General features: G+C 32.9%; 1 protein-coding gene across 1 annotated transcript in view; it reads left to right on the plus strand.

Moving 5' to 3' along the window:
- The window catches only part of LOC145692079 (uncharacterized), a 290,578-nt gene that overhangs the window by 47,566 nt on the left and 220,156 nt on the right, over window positions 1–22,856 (plus strand). The window contains exons 3-7 of the mRNA XM_081767371.1: window positions 3,418–3,555; window positions 6,346–6,441; window positions 8,867–9,049; window positions 12,725–12,907; window positions 14,680–14,775. Of these exons, the coding sequence (XP_081623497.1) occupies window positions 3,510–3,555; window positions 6,346–6,441; window positions 8,867–9,049; window positions 12,725–12,907; window positions 14,680–14,775 (604 nt within the window). The 5' untranslated portion in view covers window positions 3,418–3,509. The remainder of the gene's footprint in view (window positions 1–3,417; window positions 3,556–6,345; window positions 6,442–8,866; window positions 9,050–12,724; window positions 12,908–14,679; window positions 14,776–22,856) is intronic.

The following is a 22,856-nucleotide window of genomic DNA, read 5'->3' on the forward strand; positions in this document are numbered from 1 at the left end:
TATTATTATTATTATTATTATTATTATTATTATTAATTTTATTATTATTGTTTTACTTACCACTAATGTTGCCTATCTTTATTTGCAATGCAATGTGTTACTAAAAAGCAAATCAAATAACACTCCTCGCCATTCACGCTCCCGAACCCGAAATACATGATTTACAGTTCTCTGTGTTAGGGGAAAGCATATTTATTTTATTATTCTTTCAAATAACACGTTTCACTAGTTAATTCACTTTCAATGTGTAATTTCATATCATCACTAACAATCACCTTGTTCCGATACGAAAATAACCCTCCTCCTGCAAAAAAAAAAACTGACCGTAGGGGAAGGGCGTGAACCTTCTTGAGGCGATTAATCGGGTCCAATATTTCAATAAAAGAGGATAAGTCCCTCCACACAAATATTTCTGTAAAAGAGGAAAAGTTACTCAAACTTTCTGAATACCTATTTATGGGCGAAATTTAGTTCCCTTGGAACTTTTTAAGAGTTTGAAGGGCCGCCATTTTGAATATTTTCATCTTATTATTTTGGTTAACGAACTCATCAAGATATTTCAACAATTAATGTTTGTGCCAAGTTTCGTCTCAATCCGCTGAAAATTAGGGTGGTTATGGCATTCACAAGTATATATACAGATAGATAGATAAATAGACACACAGAGGGAGAGAGAAAAAATGTTTTGCTCCCTTCTCGCACCTGTGCTGCGTCAGTACTAAACCGGGCCTCTTTGCAAAATGTATTGACCAGTCTAACCTAAACACAAGCCTCTTACTTGCTAACGTAGAAACGTGGTCGAGAAATGTAAGACATGTAGAAATTGTATTTTAATAACCATGAGTATGGATTCGAACCCCTCCACTTGCATGTTTTTCTTTTTACTTTTTGCAGCTACGTCGAAACGTTCAATTTTTATTCTTTACTAATTGCAAATGGCGTTTACATTCAAAATAAGAGGAATTTTGGTGGCATTTGTTCGGATATTCTCTTTCGAAATGAAGAAAAGAATAAAAGCAATACGCAAAGACAAGAAGTATTATCAGTACTAAACATTACCAATAATAATTGCTACGAATTGCTCTTTTACCATCTCTCATGAGCTGTGTGTATTATTAACAAAAATTTTTAAAAACGTCCTTGTCTGGGATTCGAACTGGCGTCCTTTCCATTTGTAAGCCAGCACCTTAACCACTACACCAAGATCAGGGCGTGGTTAATGTTTAGTTGTCGGCTTATTTGTTGTATTTGTGTTTTATGTTCCCACTTCGATAATTCTTTCTCGTTTTTCTCCGTTTAACAGCTCTTTCTGGTTTTCTCTTTCTGTGTCGTACTTTATTTACATTATGCACTATTCGTATTCACAGCTTGTGCCTCTCTGCAATGTCTTATTCAGATTAAACTTTTCTTTTTGCCCCTGAGTAAACATTTGATTAATTTAATTCTCATACTCTCCACAGATGGAGCGCAGGAATACCAGACTCGAAAAATAGGTGTACATTTACTTTCCTGACAGATAATACATGCTGTTGCATGTTACAGAATATAAATTTATGTATTATTAGTTGGCATGTATGAGTACACTTTTTATCCTGTTTAGATTTTCTCGTTATGAATGGTATTTGATATTCCTCTGGCTACTATTGCTAAACCTATCGTAGGAAGTGAACAATTAGTCAATTTTTCTTGTGATATACTAAGGTTAGTGTATTTTTTATAAGAGTTAAATCAGAAAAAAATATATAAGTAACCATCGTTGTAAAAGATTGTATTATCAACAAACGTTGAAACCAATTCTCCGATTTTCAATTTTACTTACCATTGGTTATGATTCTATTCTACTTTATACTTGTTACAAGTATTCTGGGTCGCTGTTAGTAAAAGGCAAACAACAAATTGCTCCTTGTTCCAGAGCTTTCAGCTAAGAGTTATCAAATAATATTGGAAATGAACGGCACATCATTTAGTATTATAAACGACTACTTTCTATTTTCTCGGAAGCTACACGTGAGACATTATCCTCAAACAAGACTATATATTCTCCAATTATCTATCAATTAATATAAGTCTTGTATTTGGACAGTGGTTTAGTTAAACAGAATGTGAAAGTTAATATCATAATTTTAAATGTACCTCATTACACAACATGTACTATCTTAACTCAATGAAGAACTTACTGATAATATATTTCAGTAATAGTTTAATCTCAATACGTAGTATGGTTCTAGTACAGCATCAATCGGTAGGCTTACAAATTAAATGTTTTTTGTCTCAATTTTTCTCGCAAACTACGGATAAGCTCTCATTTGATTGAGGTAAATAAGGTCTGTCGATTTGTATGTACGGTATCCCATTTACTTCAACGCTTTTCCTTTTAAGTCTAATAATATTGTAGAAGTACTTTCAACTATTTTTTTACAACATATAACAAACTCCTGGCAGCTATAGAACAAAAGCACAGTAAGCAAAAAACTGAGTGTGTTGGTCACTTTTATCATTAACATAGTTCTTTAACAGATTTGTAATTTAAAATTTACTTATGTTTACCGCTTCACAAAGTATCCAACTGATGAGAAACTGTTGTGTTTCAACGCGACGATTTTTCTCCAACTAGACACGCAGATTATATCAATATACATAACTAATTAACTAACTAACTCTATGGCCTATGGAACCGGGAGATTCAATGCCGCGTTCACAAAAGCTCTCCACTGACTTCTACCCATAGCCAATTGGATCCAGTTTCTACTTTGTATTCCTATCTCTGTGAGATCCATCTTGATAGACCTACTGTCCTCCCATCTGCGCCTAGGTCTTCCTAATGGTCGTTTTCTGATTGGTCTTCTAGTCAAGACTTTGAAAGTGTTTCTACTTTCTTCCATTCTAGCTACATGATCCGCCCACCTAAGCCTCCTAGACTTGACGACCCTAACAATGTTGGGTAAACCGTATAAATTATGTGGTTCCTCGTTATGAAGTTTTCGCCATTCCCCATTCCCGTTCCTCTTCGGTCCAAATATTCATCTCAGGATCTTGTTCTCGAATACTTTCAGTTTACGTTCTTCCCTCAGAGTAAGCGACCATGTTTCGCAATCATACAGAACAACAGGAATGATTATCGTTTTGTATATTTTAAGCTTCAGATTCCTCGACAGAATTCGCGACGACAAGAGATTTTGAACCGAATAGTAACACGAATTCCCTGCTTTTAGTCGACATTTAATTCCTTCGTGAATATGATTTTCCTCTGATAATATTGATCCTAGATATTTGAAACATTCCACATTATCAAAAGTATTATTTAATATTTTAACGCATCCATAATTTGCTGTATTACGACCCCGACGCACTTCCATGTATTTAGTTTTCTATGCATATCAATATACATACGAATTATAACTTAAGTCTATGTTTCAGCTGAGACACCGGTTACCAACGATTCCAGTGAAGAAGAGGAAACAGAACCAGTAACAAGGCCTACCTGGAAACCTACAACAACACGACCAACTATGCCAACTCGACCAACTCGACAAATTATACAAACACGGTCAACTAGTAAGTATACGAGTTCTATACAAAAATATTGATTTTCCTTGTTTCGCGTTGCAAATTTAATTTACAGTAGAGTCTCGGTAATCCTAACAGGCCCGAGAAGAAAATTTTATTTATTTATTTATTTTGCAGCGAAAATACAGTTTTGGGAAATTTATAACTAAAAGAATGACAACAGCTGACAAATTGCAGACCGCTGCAGAATGAACTACACAAAGATAATAATAACCCCTAATGGAAAGATTTGTAATTACTGTAAGTGCAGAAGTTGGAAAAATAAAGACATCAAATTTCTTCCAACATTTTAAATATTTTTCCAGAACTGTACATATACTATAGTCACAAAACGTGTTTTGAAATACTTTACGCCATGAATTACAACACTATAGACCCGCTCACCAGCTTGGAACCACGATTTTACCGTTATTCCCGCTAATACGAAATGTCACGTAATCTGAGCATTGTTCGTTCCCAATTAGTTCGGATTAGCGGGACTCCATTGTATAACTTAATGAATGGACTATTAAATCTTGAGCGGTTGATGAAACTGTTTTCAATAATATGTCATTACTTTTATGCAAATCTCATTAGATAATAAATTCACAAGGAGTACTATCTCTTGCTTAAAGTAATGGCTGCATAAAATGTTAGGAATGATATATAATATTAGGAACGATACATAGTATTAGGAACGATACATTATTGTTTCGAAAGAATAACAAATAGTTACTATTTCACATAAGGAGTCATTTTATTCAGATGTTCTTTCGTGGGTCGTAACTCGCGAGTATTTGAGTTTAAACAGTACCAAATTTAAAGAACATCGGCTTGACATAAAAGATGAAAGATATTTTAATAATACATATCTTAAATTTTTAAAACTTTTTTTCAACGTGGTCTACTATACCACCCAGTGAAATATCAAAATTAAAAAAGTAAAAATTTTGAAATAACATATTCAAGGACATAATTAAGAAAGATAAGGCTTTTAAGTAAGCCTCTTCTAATTATTACCTATAACCCTTACGGCGTTAAAAAATAAAGATATCTAGTATTGAGAATATACTATACTTAGCATAAGACAGCTTAGTATTACTAGAATAATGACATTCGCTCTACGTATATCACCACATTTTCTTTCACGGTATTTCTTACTTTGTATACTAACATTCAATTACACACATTGAAGGTTTTAAGGTAACAAATATGTTATGACAAATCATTTGAGCACTGCCCTTAAAAGTTTTGTTAAACAAGAAAAATTTTGTTAGTGAGTATATAGCTTCTACTTGTATACGATCGCATGTAGAAAAGCGACATGAAATCTGGTAGTTTATTCAAAACAAAATTAAATATAATTAAGGAATGCGTTGCATAACTTATTTACAGACAGAAGATATGAGTAGATAAATGACAAAGTCAGATTTAGTGTAGGAACGAAACAGCAAACCATTCGTTTACATTTAATTTATGATTATTATTGGGTGCGTTACAGTTCTAATGAGCGACAGGATTGCACACGAATACATATTTCCTTTCGTAGCAAATATTTGAAGATAGTTGATGCCATAATATCTATATATAAACGTGAAATAAAATGGGACAGGTTTGGAGCAAATTTATTTTTTATTTAAAATATTTCTATTTGCACTCGCTACAAATGGTCATAGAATTTGTTAGGTTATACGTAAAATGATATGTATTTTGAATTTAAGGTCCCATAGTTATGTCCTTTGGGCTGAAAGAGGATGATTTATGAGCGTTAACGATTCTTGAATTTTCAATTTTCGTAGTCTCCTAACAGAAATTCAATCCGTGACCACAGACATTTCAGGCATACGCCCTAGCTCTGAGGCCAACAGGGAGCTTTGTTACGTTATTTGCAACAGATTACATATAAATGAATTCAGCAAGAAATCCTTATGATAGTTAAACTAAGAATAAAAGTTATCCCTAGAGTTAAAAAGGGTATGACTAAAAAGCTTCTATATTATTATAATCTTTTCTATACTGTAATAATGCCATCATTGGAAATATCCATTATGTGAGTGTGAGAGTTTTAACCTGCTCCTCTTTATTCTTAAATGCAATATTCTGTATTCCAATCAATAAATCATTACAAACCACAAATAGCATTCACAGGTAGTGCAAGGAAAATTAAGGCGAATGTAAGAATTATTGTAAGTATCTCAAAGTTACTTACCTGACATATCTGATATTCCTATTGCTACATAGTCTGAATTATTTTCACAATCGTTCAATACCTCTCCTTCACACAAACTACCATTACTGTCGCTCAATTCCGCTTCTAAATTGAAGCATATTGAATCGCTTAATAGGCTTTTGACCGCCATTTGGACGACTAAGCACATGGTTTTTGACCTGGTGGTAAGAAGATATTAATTAGGGTCCTTACGGCAACTAATGACGAAACTCCGAACTACGAAATCCGAGACATGTTTCAAAACTCCTAACTCCGAGTAAAAAGGCAGCAAAACCATTGAAAAATACTTTGAATCACGTGTAATACGGAATCCTCAGTCTAAACAAGATCATTTACCCTGCAAATATGTTTAATTAGCACGCAAGGTGGTAATTTTTAATTTATTTTGCTAATTCTACACGTTACAGATTTACACGTCATACTGCCACTGGTATAATACTTTTCTTTAGTACTTATAAAAGTAATTTTATTTAAAAAATTATGTATTGTTTTGAAACTATAATCACCTAATATAAGTATTCACTTTCTTAGAATGAACACGATGCATTACTAACGAATTAATATTTTAGCTATATCAACTAGAAAGCCTATCAGTGATGACAGTACTTCTGAAGAAGATGATGAAGAAACTACAAGGAAACCACCAATAAGGCCAACACCACCCTGTAAGTACAGATTAATTTTATGCAAAATAACTTTATCTTGCTAATCATCCCTCTTCAGTTAATAAATACATACTTACAGCTTCTTTAGTTCAGGAGACAAATGAACGGAGGAATGTCGGTTTATTTTCATAATAGTCAGCCTCAGTATACAGTGATTTTGTACATTTTCTTCAGAATATCCAGGTGTTAACACTTTGAAAGCTTGGCCGTTTAGTGCAGGCTTTTCCAAGATTTCTGGGCATTTTCCAAACTGAAAAATTATATTTGCAAATATAGAAAAGTTAAAATATAACAACATACACCCTTTGAAGTTTTAGAACTTGCTCTTTATTCTTGTATGTAATATTCTGTATTGTAATGAAGAAACCATTATAGATCACAAATATCATTTACATGCAGTGGAAGGAAAATAAGGCGAATATGAGAATTATTATCTTAAGGTTATTTACCTCACTTATCTTATATTTCCATTGTTACATAGTCTGGATTGTTCTCACAATTGTTCAATAGCTCCCCTTCACACAAACCACCATCACTGTCGCTCAATTCCGCTTCTAAATTGAAGCGTGTTTAATCATCCGATAAGCTTCTGGCCTCCTTTTGGACGTTTTACACATGGTTGTTGACCAGGTGATAACAAGGTATTAATTAGAATCTTCGCGCCATGTAATGATGAAATTCTGAACTACGAAGTTTGAGAGATATTTCGAAACTGCTAGCTCTGCGTAATAAAGGAACAAAACCATAGAAATATACTTTCAATCATCTCACATGTAATACGGAATAATCTTTTCTATACTGTAATAATACCATCATTGGAAATATCCATTATCACCCACAAGAACTGTATCTTTTTCTGTGTTATATCTGTACAATTTGACGTGCACTCATGTCACAAACTATTTTTGCATGTCTATAAATATGTTGTTGTACGAATATTTGAGAACGAATTCGCCCAGTACTTCTTATATGTTAAGATATGTATAATCATCAAAGACATGTATGTGGCAAATTTCATGTCAAAATAGGAGTAAATAAGAACAATAAAACCAAAATAAACATTTCTTGTCCATTCAATAATGTTTTGTTTTATTCATTTTAATTTTCGTATTTATAATTATTTTCCTATCAAATTTACCACAAATATATATTTCCCGATTATACACATAGTATCAGTGTTAAACGTACCCTGCAAGATCATTATCAAATTATATTCTTACAAATAGGCAGTTATAGATATGCGACAATCATTTCGGACATGAGCGTACACAAATATCCTACCGCTTACCCTCTGAAAGACGAGTGCATTCACTTTCTCGAAGTTTTTCTTTAGAGCACTTTAAAAAAAAACATATGAGAGGTATATTGCGCTAACATCTCCTCAATGATAAGGTATGAAGAGAATCTTTGCTCAAATTTCTTCATACTTAAGCACAACTAAACTATTTTTAAAATCATACGCAGTTTTTGATCTTGAAAACTGTAATTTAGCCTATAACCGATTGCGAAATATTGTATTAACAACAGCAGTTGAACCTTCCGATTCTCCGATCTGCAATTTTGCTTAACCTTGATAATGATTCTATTCTACTTTGCATTTGTTGCAAGTAGTCTCGACGTAACGAGTATATGTCTCATTGATAGTAAAAGACAAACAAGAAATTGCTTCTCCTTCCAGAGCTCTCAAATAATATTGGAAGTGAACGGTACATAATTTATTCTTAGAAGAAACTATTTTTCATTTTCTCGGAAGCTACACGTGAGCCATAATCCTCAAACAAGACTATATATTATGCAAATTATATCAACCAATATAAGTCTTGTATTTGGATAGTTATTTAGTTAAACAGAATGTGATAGTTAATATCACAATGTGAAAATTTTAAATGTATCTCATTACACAACATGTACTATCTTAACTCAATGAAAAACATACTGAGAATATATTTCAGTAACAGTTTAATCTCAATACGTAATATGGTTCTAGTACAGCATCAATTGGTAGATTTACAAATTAATTGTTTTTTGTCTCAATTTTTCTCGCAAACTACGGATAAGCTCTCATTTGATTGAGGTAAATAAGGTCTACCGATTTGTATCTATGTCATCTTTTTTCAACGTTTTTCTCTCTAAGTCTAATAATATTCTAGAAGTACGCTCAACTATTTTTTTACAACATATAACAATCTCCTGGCACCTATAGAATAAAAGCACAGTAAACAAAACAACTGAGTGTGTTGGTCACTTTTTTCATTAAAATAATTCTTTAACACAATTTATAATTTAAAATTTATTGATGTTTATTGCTTCTCTAAGTCTCCAATTGATTAGAAACTGTTGTGTTTCAATGAAATGTTTTTTCTCCAACTAGACAAGCAGATTATATCAATATACATACGAATTATAACTTAAGTCTATGTTTCAGCTGAGACGCCCGTTACCAATGATTCCAGTGAAGAAGAAGAAACAGAACCAGTAACAAGGCCTACTTGGAAACCTACAACAACACAACCAATTATGCGAACACGAACAGGTTTACCATCACGACCACCTGGGCGAACGCCAGCAACTATTCCAACACGACGAACTATACCAACACGATCAACTAGTAAGTATACGAGTTCTATACAAAAATATTGTTTTTTCTTGTTTCGTGTTGCAAATTTAATATACAGTGGAGTCCCGATAATGCGAACAGGCCCGGGAGGAAAATTTTATTTATTTATTTATTTTGTTGCGAAAATACACAGTTTTGGGAAATTTATAACTAAAAGAATGACAACAGCTTACAAACTGCAGACCGCTGCAGAATGAACTACACAAAGATAATAATAACCCCTAATGGAAAGATTTTAATTACTGTACGTACAGAAGTTGGAAAAATAAAGACATCAAATTTCTTCCAACATTTTAAATATTTTTCCAGAACTGTACATATACTATAGTCATAAAACGTGTTTTGAAATACTTTACGCAATGCATTAAAACACTATAGACCCGCTCACCAGCTTGGAACCACGATTTTACTGTTATTCCCGCTAATACGAAATGTCACGTAATCTGAGCAGTGTTCGTTCCCAATTAGTTCGGATTAGCGGGACTCTATTGTACAACTTAATGAGTGTACTATTAAATTTTGAGCGGTTAATGAAACCGTTTTCAATAATATAACATTACTTTTATGCAAATCTCATTAGATAATAAATTCACAAGGAGTAATATCTCTTGCTTAAAGTAATGGCTGCATATAATATTAGGAATGATATATAATATTAGGAACGATACATAGTATTAGGAACGATACATTATAATTTCGAAAGAATAACAAATAGTTACTATTTCACATAACAAGTCCAATGTCATACCTCAAGGTAACATTGATATGATGATTTATTCAAATGTTCTTTCGTGGGTTGTAACTCGCGAGTATTTGGGCTTAAACAGTACCAAATTAATAGAAGATTGGCTTGATATAAAAGATGAAAGGTATATTCATAATACAGATCTTAAATTTTTAAAAGTTGTTTTCAAGGTGGACTACTATACCACCCAGTGAAATATCAAAATTAAAAAAGTAAAAATTTTGAAATAACATATTCAAGTACATAATTAAGAAAGATAAGGCTTTTAAGTAAGCCTCTTCTAATTATTACCTATAACCCTTACGATATTAAAAAATAAATATATCTAGCATTGAGAATATACTATACTTAGCATAAAACACCTTACTATTACTAGAACAATGACATTCGCTCTACGTATATCACCACATTTTCTTTCACGGCATTTCTTACTTTGTATGCTAACATTCAATTACACACATTGAAGGTTTTAAGGTAACAAATATATTATGACAAATCATTTGAGTACTGCCCTTAAAAGTTTTGTTAAACAAGAAAAATTTTGTTAGTGAGTATATAGCTTCTACTTGTATACGATCGCATGTAGAAAAGCGACATGAAATCTGGTAGTTTATTGAAAACAAAATTAAATACAACTAAGGAAAGCGTTGCATAACTTATTTACAAACAGAAGATATGAGTAGATAAATGACAAAGTGAGATTTGATGTAGAAACAAAACAGCAAACCATTTGATAACCTTCAATTTATGATTATTATTGGGTGCGTTACAGTTCAAATGAGCGACAGGATTGCACACAAATACAAATTTTCTTTCGTAGCAAATATTTGAAGATAGATGATGTCATAATATCTATATATAAATTTGAAATGAAATGTGACAAGTTTGGAGCATTTTTATTTTTTATTTAAAATATTTCTACTGGCACTATCTGCAATTGGTCATATAATTTGTTAGCTTAGAGGAGAAACGATATGTGCAATTTAAAGTCCCATAGTTATGTCCTTTGGGCTGAAAGAGGATGATTTATGAGAGTTAATGATTCTTCTTTCAATTTTCGTAGTGTCCTAACAGAAGTTCAATCTAGGACCACAGACATTTCAGGCACATGCCCTAGCTCTGAGGCCAACGGGGAGCTTTGTTACGTTATTTGCAACAGATTAGATAGAAATGAATTCAGCAAGAAATCCTTGTGATTGTTAAACGAAGAATAACAGTTATCCCTAGATTTAAAAAGGCGTGATCTTTCATACCGGATGACTAAAAATCTTCTATATTATTATAATCTTTACTATACTGTAATAATGTCATCCTTGAAGAACAGTATCTTTTTCTGTCTTATATCTGTAAAATTTGATATACACTCATATCAAAAACTATTTTCGCATGTCATTAAATATATTATTGTACGAATATTTGAGAATGAATTCGCCTAGTATTTCTTATAATGTTAAGATATGTATAATCATCAAAGACATGTATGTGGCAAATTTCATGTCAAAATAGCAGTAAATAAGAACAATAAAACCAAAATAAACATTTCTTGTCGATTTAGTAATATTTTGTTTTATTCATTTTAATTTTCGTATTTATAATTATTTTCCTATCAAATTTACCACAAATACACATTTCCCGATTATACACTTAGTATCAGTATTAAACGTACCTTGCAAGATCATTACCAAATTATATTCTTACAAATAGGCAGTTATAGATATGCGACAATCATTTCGGACATGACCGTACACAAATATCCTACCGCTTACCCTCTCAAAGATGAGTGCATTCACTTTCTCGAAGTTTTTCTTTAGAGCACTTTTAAAAAAACATATGAGAGGTATATTGCGCTAACATCTCCTGAATAATAAGGTATGAAGAGAATCTTTGCTCAAATTTCTTCCAACTTAAACACAACTAAACTATTTTTAAAATCATACGCAGTTTTTGATCTTGAAAACTGTAATTTAGCCTATAACCGATTGCGAAAGTTTGTATTAACAACAGAAGTTGAATCTTCCAAATCTCCGATCTGCAATTTTACTTAAACTTGATAATGATTCTATTCTACTTTGCATTTATTTCAAGTAGTCTCGACGTAACGAGTATATGTTTCATTGATACTAAAAGACAAACAACTAATTGCTTCTCCTTCCGGAGCTCTCAAATAATATTGGAAGTGAACGGTACATTATTTATTCTTACAACAGATTATTTTTCATTTTCTCGGAAGCTACACACGACAATTTATTCTCAAATATGATATCTATTCTGCATACTATCTGTCACCAGATATATGTCTTGTATACGGACAGTCTTTTATTTAAACTGAATTTTAAATGTGAAAGATAACTTCAGAATTTTAGATGTCTCTCTAACCACCATCTTAACCATGCACCATCTTAACATGGACCATCTTAACTCAATCAAGAAATTACTGAAAATATATTTCAGTAGCAGTTTAATCTCAATAAGCAGTATGGTTCTAGTACAGCATCAGTTGATAGGCTTACAAATTAATTGTTTTTTTTCCCTTAATATTTCTAGCAAACTCGGGATAAGCTCTCATTTGATTGAGGTAATTCAGGTCTACCGATTTGTATATATATCCCATGTTTTTTTCAACGCTTTCCTCTTTAACTCTAATAACATTGTAAAAATAAGTTTAACTAGTTTTTACTACATATAAGAAACTCCTGGCAGCTATAAAATAAAAATACAGTAAACAAAAAAGTGAGTGTGTTGGTAACTTTTGTCATTAAATTAGTTCTTTAACACAATTTATAATTTAAGATGTATCTATATTTAGCACTTCACTGAGTCTCCAAAATAATCTAATTGATTGGAAACTGTTTCTTTATTCAAAACAAGGATTTTTCTCGAAGTAGACAAGATACGAATGATAACTTAAGTCTGTATTTCAGCTGAGATGCCAGTTACTACTGATTCCAGTGAAGAAGAAGAAACAGAACCAGTAACAAGGCCTACTTGGAAACCTACAACAACACAACCAATTATGCGAACACGAACAGGTTTACCATCACGACCACCTGGACGAACGCCAGCAACAATTCCAACACGACGAACTATACCAACACGACCAACTAGTAAGTATATGACTTCTATACAATAATATTGTTTTTTTTGTTTCTCATAGTAAATTTTAACTACAAGTCAATTAATGCACTACTAAAACTTGAGTGTGTTTTCGTCGTAATTCTAAATATTGAATTGTTAAACATATTTTACATAATGCGTAATTAATACACTTTTTAACTATTTACAGTTTGAGCAGCATTTAGTGATACATTCAATCAGATTGTTTTTAGTTCAAGTTGAAAGTCTTAACCCAGTAATACAAATTAGCTTAAATGCAACATGCTGAACGAACCAAAACATTTACAGATATTATAAACCCCGTCTAAGGAGGCTTGTTATCTACAGTATGTACACCAGTTATAACACTTTTCTTTTACCTCAGGTGACATTTAGTTATAACGTTTTATATATCAGTTCCCAGCCTATTTATGAATTACCCTTCTATTTTATCTCTGTGATTTTTCTTTGTTTGTCAGATCTAAATTTGTAACACTCATTTAGTTACTTCATATGTGAAGGGGAAAAATCATGTTTTTTTGTTTTTTTTATTTCGAGTAGATTCAAAGTTCGTATAAGTTTCGCATATGAAGCATATAGCAAAATACTACGATATGATTAAGTCCGCAAGATGGAATTAGTTCAAATCATACTTGTAGAGTTGTATGACTAGAATTAATGGAAATATCGTAATATTTTGTCTCTGGAATCGACTTCCTATTCTGCATCATTACTATCCCAATATTAGTAGTATACGTGTTCATATAGGAAGTTACTAATTGTCATTATCATATGCAAGGCTAATCAAACAAAACTATGTGGTCTAATGAAGCATAGAATTGACAGTTCTCAAAATCAACCTTAACTAATTCTTTCGCTACTTTTAAATATTAGACTTTCACTGCAATAATGTTAGAAATATTGCATACAAAATAGAAGGATTTTTAAAAACCTCTGTTGCTTGAAGAACAACCTACCTAAATAAAATCTTTCTATCCACATTATATTGAATGAACACCAAAGATAACTAATGGGATTTGGCATTTTATCTAAACCTACTAGTTTACATATCATTGATATAATTAGCTTCAAAGAATCAGAAGATACCATAGTAACAATAAAAACAATAATACCAACACAAACTTCTAAGTATATTATAACTAAAAACCAAATCACGTTTCCTTACATACACTAACAATTCTTATATTCAATGAAGGTTAAATATAATTGAATTATCTGTAGTTAATGCATACTTGCAGTATCTGCAGATAGCATTCCGTGCCATCTGTTTCTTTTCATATTGCTAGTTTAGTTTATAACCATTAAACTTATAACTAATCGAAAATGTATTCGATATACAAAGGTTTTATCTTGGTGGTACGTATATGGAGTTGAAATGTGATATTTTGTTCGTTGAAGTAATTTTATCTTTGTAGTCTTGATTCGATTCTATCATTGAGAAAAACGTTTCTCTTCATTGTAAGTAATTATACATATATATATATATATATATATATATATATATATATATATATATATATATATATATATATATATATACAATTTACTCAGAATATGCTCGTGTTAAATTTTAACTTATACAACTATCTTCCTAATTTGACACGTTATACTGCCACTGCTGTAACATTTTAAATTTAGTACTTATACAAGTAATTTCTTTTAAAAAAAGTCTATATTGTTTTGAAACTACAATCACCTGATATAAGTATTTACTTTCTTTGAATGAACATGATGCGAACTACTTAGCGAATTAATATTTCAGTTAAATCAACTAGAAAGCCTATCAGTGATGAAAGTACTTCTGAAGAAGATGATGAAGAAACTACAAGGAAACCACCAATAAGACCAACACCACCTCGTAAGTACAGAATAATTTTATGCAAAATAACTTTATCTTGCTAATCATCCCTCTTCAGTTAATAAATGCATACTTACAGCTTCTTTAGTTAAGGAGACAAATGACACTTCATACTGTCGGTTTATTTTCATAATAGTCAGCCTCAATATACAGTGATTTTGTACATTTTCTTCAGAATATCCAGCTGTTAACACTTTGAAAGATTTTCCCTTTAGTGCAGGTTTTTCCAAGAATGCTGGGCGAATTTGCAAACTGAAAAATTATATTTCCAAATATAGAAAAGTTAAAATAATACAACATACGCCGTTTGAATGTTAAGAGCTTGTTCTTTATTCTTATATCTAATATTCTGTATTCCAATCGAGAAACCATTACAAATCACAAATAACATATACACGTAGTGCAAGGAAAATTAAGGCGAAAATGACAATTATTATGTCAAAGCTTCTTACCTGACATATCTGATATATCTATTGCTACATAGTCTGGATTATTCTCACAATCATTCAATAGTTCTTCTTCTAACAATCCACTATCCAAGGATCTTATGAAATAGAGGATCTGCCCTTACAACAAAATCTTGAACCCATACGTCACAGTTTCGCCACCCCTAGTCTGCCCACTCCGCCCAATAGGATTGCAATGTTTTGAGCCAACAATCATGATTGAAACGAAAGTATCCAATCAGACAATGGCAGAAACGAGAGTAGCCGATCAGACGTGCCGATGCTCGGTTCTTTTTTGGCTTCATCTGTATAGTAGGACGAAGATACATATGGCCAGATCCTCTATTTATAACATCTTTGCCACAATCATTGTCGCTCAATTCAGCTTCTAAATTGAAGAGTGTTAAATCGCTCGATAGGGTTTTGACCACCATTTGGACGGTTATGCCCATGGTTGTTGAGCTAGTGGGAATATTGGAATCCCGAACTACGAAGTCCGACAGATATTTCAAAATTGCTAAATTCGTATAATAAAGGAGCAAAACCATTGAAATATACTAGGATTCACATCAGTAGGGTGGGGTCACGTGGGCTTGTTTTTTTTCCTACAGCGCATGCGCGAACCCTTGACGCTGATTGGCTGGCCCGGCCCAGCCCCTTCACGCTGATTGGATGGCGCCGGACCCCGCCCCCTTGACGCTGATTAGCTGGTGCCGGACCCCGCCCAATTCACGCTGACTAGCTGGCCCCTGCCGCCGGCCACCCCCGAGCACGCCACACGGTCACGCCTCCGGCACCGCTTACGGCCACACCCACCTTGAAAGGTCCACCCACGGTCTTTTACGACCTCCATTTTAGGAGTGGTATTTGTTCCTTTTATGAACTACTGCGCACCTGGGTATATGCCGCGCTGATTGGTCGATTTCCAATTTATTACACATTGCACGCATTCGCAGAAAAAATACAGTAGACTACAGACTAAGAGCACATAACAGACTGTTCCAGTTGCAGTGCCAGTTCCGGTTCAGGAGCAGACTACGTGCAACAAGTATGTCGTAAAAGACTATGACCTATTTTTCATTCCCTAAATAACATAGTATACACACTTGTTACGCGGATTTCCGGTTCTGATTAAACACACACAAACACCCACACTTGGTTGCCTATGCCAAATCCAATTTAGTAGAAATAACACGCATGGGCAGAAATATTTACATTTCCGGTTCGATACGCCCTTTGAACCGATTTTGGATAAAACTAGGTATATGGGAGTTTTCGGACATGCTGATCACGAATACCATTTCTATTTTTACCTGGGTCTTATAGTTTATGTGGGATACGCCCTTTCTATGACAATTTTATCCAATTTGAATAAATCTCGGCATATGGGAGTTTTCAGACATGCTGATTAGGAATATTATATTTATTTTTACCTGGGTCTTTTAGTTTATGTGAGATACGCCCTTTCTATGACGATTTTAACCGATTTGGATGAAGCTCGGTATATAGGGGCTTTTGGACATGCCGATTAAGAATATTATATTTATTTCTACGTGGGTCTTATAGTTTATGTGGGATACGCCCTTTCTATGACGATTTTATCCAATTTGAATGAAACTCGGCATATGGGGGTTTTCAGACATGCTGATTACGAATATTATATTTATTTTACCTGGGTCTTATAGCTTATGTGGGATACGCCCTTTGTATGACACTTAAAATCAATTACTCGAAAACGGATCCTCATATTGAGGTGCTGTTTCCAAATCTATTAATTGGTCATCAACTACTACAACTTCCAAAATAATGACCATCGAGGTCAAAGGTCAAAATACTTAAAACCTAATAACTCGAAAACGGAACTACATATTGAGATGGTGTTTCCACATTTAGTAACTGGTCATCAACTACTACAAGTTCCAAAATAATGATCATCGAGGTCAAAGGTCAAAATACTTAAAACCTAATAACTGGAAAATGGACCCACATATTGAGGTGCTATTTCCAAATCTAGTAATTAGTCATCAACTACTACATGTTAAAAAGTACTGACTGTCGAGGTCAAAGGTCAAATATTTAAGCCTTAATAACTTGTAAACAGCGCGTCGGATAAATTTGTGCGACCTATTCAGTTTTGTACCAAGCTGAAAAAAGTGAAGAATGAATAAATTTGAGTGGTTTATTTGCTATTGTACTAACGAGAAAGAAACCAAAGATATAAAGTTCTCAGCTAGTTAAAATGGCACATAATCTTGTACGATTTAAACAAAAAAGATAAATTTGAGTGACCTATTCAAAATTGTACCAACGAAGAATGCCATTTTAACTAGCTTAGAATTTCTAGCTTAAAGAACTAGCCACTCATTTTGTGCTATTCAAAAAATGAAGGGAAGAAATTTGTACTAACCTAAGAAAAGCAAGGAAGAACCATTGTAAGTAACTCAGACTTTTATACCATTTTGTACTACTCAAATAAACGAAGGAATAAATTGGTATGAAGTATTCAGTTTTGAACAACCTAGAAAAAAAAGACCAAAGATGAATCATGTTAACTATTTAAATTAACATAGGAATAAATTTGTACACCGAGGAAAAGCAAAGAAATAGCATTTTAATGCCATCAAATGAACGAAGGAATACATTTGGATAGAGTATTTAGTTTTGTACCAACCAGAAAAAAGAAGTGAAAAATGAATAAAATTTGGGAGGTCTATTCTCTTTTGTACTAACTGGAAAAGTGAAGAAGAGTCACTTCAACTATCTTAGAAATTTATATCATTATGTGCTTTTAAACAAACGAAAAATAACGATTTTAACTAGCTCAGAATTTATGATCCTTTTGTACTACTCAAATAAACAAAAGAACATATTTGAATATTCTATTTTTCTATCAATCAGAAAAAACAGAAGAAGTATTATTTTAACAAGTTCATAAATTCTGTACCTTTTCGTGCTATTCAAGTGAACGAAAGAATAATTTCGATGTTCTACTTTTTATACCAACGAGAAGAAATGAACTAGCTGAATATTTTATATCATCTTGTACTATTTAAATATACGAAAGAATAAATTTTAGTGACCTATTCAATTTTGTACCAATGAGAAATGTCATTTTCACTGTCTGAGAATTTTATGTCTGGGATAAATTTGAGTGGTCTATTTAGTTTTGTACCAACTTTAAAAAAGGCGAAGAAGGATTATTTTATATAATTTCACTACTCAAATAAACAATGGAGTACTTAGTTTTGTACCACCGAGAAAAAACAGAGGAATACAATTTTGAAATATTCAAATAAACAAAGGAATAAATTTGAGTGACTTATAATTTGCGTCAACTGTAAAAAGAATCATTTTAACTAACTCAAAATTTTATATCATTTTGAACTACTCAATTAAACGAAGTAATGCATTTGAATGAGCTTTTTAATTTTGTAACAACCAGAGAAAAACCGAAGCAGAATCATCTTAACTATTTCTTATCATTTTTATATCATTTTGTATTATTTTAACAAACAAAGGAATAAATTTATATTAACCAGAAAATGCAAAAAACGACAATTTTAACTAGCTCCGAATTTTATATCATTTTAATCCAGTCTAATAAACGAAGGCATAAATATGAGTGAGCTATTTCCTTTACGAGAAATAGCTCACAACGAGAAAAAAGCGAAGAATGACCATTTTTAACTGGCTTAGAATTTTATACCTTTTTGTAATATTTAAACAAACGAATGGATAAACTTGTACCAAGTGGAAGCAAAGAAATCCTATTTAACTAACTAATAATTTTTGTGCTACACCAATAAACAATGGTATCAATTCGTACTAACAGGAAAAAGCAAAGAAATGCCATTTTTAACTAGCTCTTAATTTCTAGACCATGTTGTACTACTTAAATAAACGAAGGGATAAATTTGAGTGGTCTATTCATTTTTTGTACCAACGACAAATTCCATTTTTAACCAACTCAGAATTTCTAGACCATGTTGTACTATTTGACAAAACGAAGAAATAAAATTGTACTAACCAGAAAAAAGCGAAAAAAGACCATTTTAACTAGCTTAGAATTTATATACGTTTGGTTTAGGTGTCCTACTTTTTGTACCAGCGTGAAATGCCATTTTAACCAGCTCAGTTGTATTCAAATAAACAAAAAACCGAAGAGAAAAAATTTTAACTAGCTGAGTATTTTATACCATTTTGTACTACTCAAATAAACGAAGAAATAAAACTGTACTAACCAGAAAAAGCGAAAAAAGACCATTTTAACTAGCTCAGAATTTCTGCACTTTTGTGCTATTCAAACAAACGAAAAAACGATTTGGATGGAGTATTTAGGTTTATACCAACCAGAAAAAACGTGAAGAATGAATAAAATTTGAGTGGACTATTTCCTTTTGTATGAACTTAAAAAAGTGAAGTACTATTGTACTATTGAAATAAACGAAGGAATAAATTTGAGTGACATATTGTAGAGGCATATGGTTTTGGTGATGTTATTTTAGGCGATGGAAAATCACATTTTTCAAAGACTGAATTATAATTATAATTAAAAGACTGAATTATAGCAATAATGAAATATTGTCATGTTGTACAAACACGTGCGTTTCTTTATTTGTTGATTTCCGTCAATAATTTGTAAATGTGTTAAATGTTAAAACTGAATGTTACGGCCAGACGCTAAGTCGTCACTTTATGTGTTTGTTGTGATTTGTAATGTTGTGTACAAAATAATGAAATGTCATCAATGTGAAATGATGTGTGTAACATTGACACTCTTTGACTGTGACATAACTGTCAGACTTGCAGAAAATTGTTGGTCTGGGAATTTGGTCACGATGTAATTCGGGTTGAAACCAATGTTTCACCAATAGCTGAGATAGAATGATCAACGAAGTGAATTCCAGAGTGTCTGGAAAGGAGAACAAAAAACTCTCGTTGGAGAGGATTGAGATCAGAAGTGGAGGATCGTTAGAGAGAACCACTTGAGAGCCTTTAGCAGCTGAGCAGTAAGCTGCAAGTCCATTCTACCTGAATAGATCAAGGGAGATCTATTATTCTACAACTTCAACCATAAATTTGGAGTATGGTTGGTTTATAGTCGGATTCCACAGAACGTCGACTATCTGCATTAAGAGATCCTGCATTGTAAAAGTATTACCATCCAGTCCAGGCATTCATCAGAAATTAAGGTATGTGTATCTCAGCTATGTACGAATTATTCATGACAGAATTTCTAGATGCTGTCGATATGTGAACTGGCTAGTTATACTCAATCACCATGAACATACACACTTGATATTATTGAATAATACATTTATTTAAATAAAAGCTCAATTTGTGTGGTTTTTCTCAGCTTCCACTTCAACCTACTCATTTCAGATAGTGAGTAGTAGCAATCTCCCATCGTCAATAATAACGTCATCCCCATGCAATTTAGGCACGGCGTGAGGAGTTTGTTATGGTGGAGACGTTATCGGTTCGATTCCCGGTGTGCTTGTAAAGATTTTAAGATTATCCACCATTGTTATGGTGGAGATAGCTGTGGTTCGAATCCCGATACGGAACAGTGATTAGAACCGTTCTAGTTTTAAGTAATCCACCATTGTTATGGTGGAGATACATTTGGTTCGAGCCCCGGTGCGTGCATAAAGCGTGTAGTAGTAGGACACATGTTTCGTTCGAGTCCCAGCACGATTACATTTAGGTTAAGTTATGATAAGAAATAGTCGAGTTTATTGTAACGTTCACCATTGGAATAATGCAAGGTTTTGGTTCGGATCTCAAAAGGCTTAACAGTGACTCTATTATTATATAAAGTTAACAGATTAACCCTCACCATCCTCCCACACTACGTTGTTAAATATAAGTTGTTGTAAGTGAAATATATATTAATAAATGACAGAGAATACTGTGTTGACGAGGGCAGAAAAAGCGAGTAAAAGAATTCACATTGAACTCAATGATTTATTTAGTGTGAGGACACCTGAGAGACGGAAATATTGTAGTAATCAAGAAACAGCCACGAGTCCTAAAATAGTGTTAAGTAAAGAACCGGTTTTTAATTTTCCAAGCAGTCCAGTGATAAAATCATTTTCGGAAGATTTTCCTTCCATTTTAAATTTAGACGAGAATTTAGTTAAGAATAAAAATAAGGACGTAAAAATGGCTTCGAACGTGACGTTTTACGCTGATATAAATAAATTGCCGAAGTTCTATTTAAAGAACGATGGAGATATTGTTTCTTTCTTTGACGAATTTGACGATGCGTGTCAGATGGCAGGTATCGCCGAAAACAAGAGGAAAGAACTGATCCCGAATATTTTTAAACGAGTAGGGAGACAGTGGATTAAGCTGCTCCTGAAACGAAAGAACGTATCAGAAATCCAGTATAAAGAATTACAAGGCGAAATTGTAGAAGAGTTTACGAAGTCGAACGTAACTCTCGATATTGAGGACCGAATAAGAGAGCGATTAAAACAGGAGGGTGAGGCAGTCATAAATTATATGACATGCTTGTTATTTGCGAACGATTGGACACGAATATGTCAGATAAGAAAAAGATCGGGATAATTGTAAGTGGGTTACATCCGTACTACATGGAGAAAGTAGGGACGGTGGCCTACTCGAATTTGGACAAATTTGTAGACGATCTACAAAAAATTGAGAAAAATAAGTGCAAAATCGCGAAGCGTGTAGCGCTAAACAGGCAAAGTAACAATCAAAGATTTGGTTAAAAAGATTCGTGAACAAGTCGAGGACGAGGAGAGTGAGTCCGAGTTAGATCACGTGTTAGTACGAAAAGGTAAAGAGGAACATAAAGTTAAACAGGAACCGCATAGTTTGAAACAAATTGCGGAATTGGAAAATAAAATTGATAAATTACAGATTGCATTGTCAGCAAGAACACAAAAGGATGAGAAACGGGAAAGTCAAAGTCAAAAACAGTTGAAAAGTCAAAATTTTAAGAACAATACGCAGTATAGAGGAAATAATAGGGCCAATTATCGTGGAAATAATAATAGATATTGGACAAATAATAAGGATACAAGAGGTCAGAATAATTTTAGAAATAATAGGGGAAACAATGGATTTCAGAGTAGACGTGGAAATCGAGGTGGATATTGGAGCAATAACCGTGGTCGTAATCAACAAGGAAACTGGCAAAGAAGTGGTCACTGTCAGAATTCTTGATGTCAGCAGAATCAATTTTCGAATGATCACAATTCGCAGAAGTTCATGCAAGTTGTGCCTGCACAGGTTAACGGTACAAGGTATTTCCAACATTTAGTGACGAGTAATTTAAACAAAATAGATCTGTAAATTAGCGATTCACATTTACAGGTAGCAAAAATGTTAGGACACGTGATGTAATAGCCTCAGTGATATTAGAGAATAATATGGTATATTTACCATTGGAAGTTAAAAACAAACAACTTTGAGCATTACTCGATAGTAGATCGCAGATTTCCATTATCAATGAGAAATTAGTCCCGCCAAATGCACGTCTTATACCGAAACAGACGAAAATAAGGGGTATAACTCAGAACATATTTGTAATCAATAAATTGGCAATATTAAAATTTAAAATTTCTAATCAGACGTTCCATCAGGAATTTAGAGTAATAAAAGATT

This window comes from Thermobia domestica, chromosome 8 (genome assembly GCF_964235325.1).
Source record: "Thermobia domestica chromosome 8, izTheDome1.hap1.1, whole genome shotgun sequence".
NCBI lineage: Eukaryota > Metazoa > Arthropoda > Insecta > Zygentoma > Lepismatidae > Thermobia > Thermobia domestica.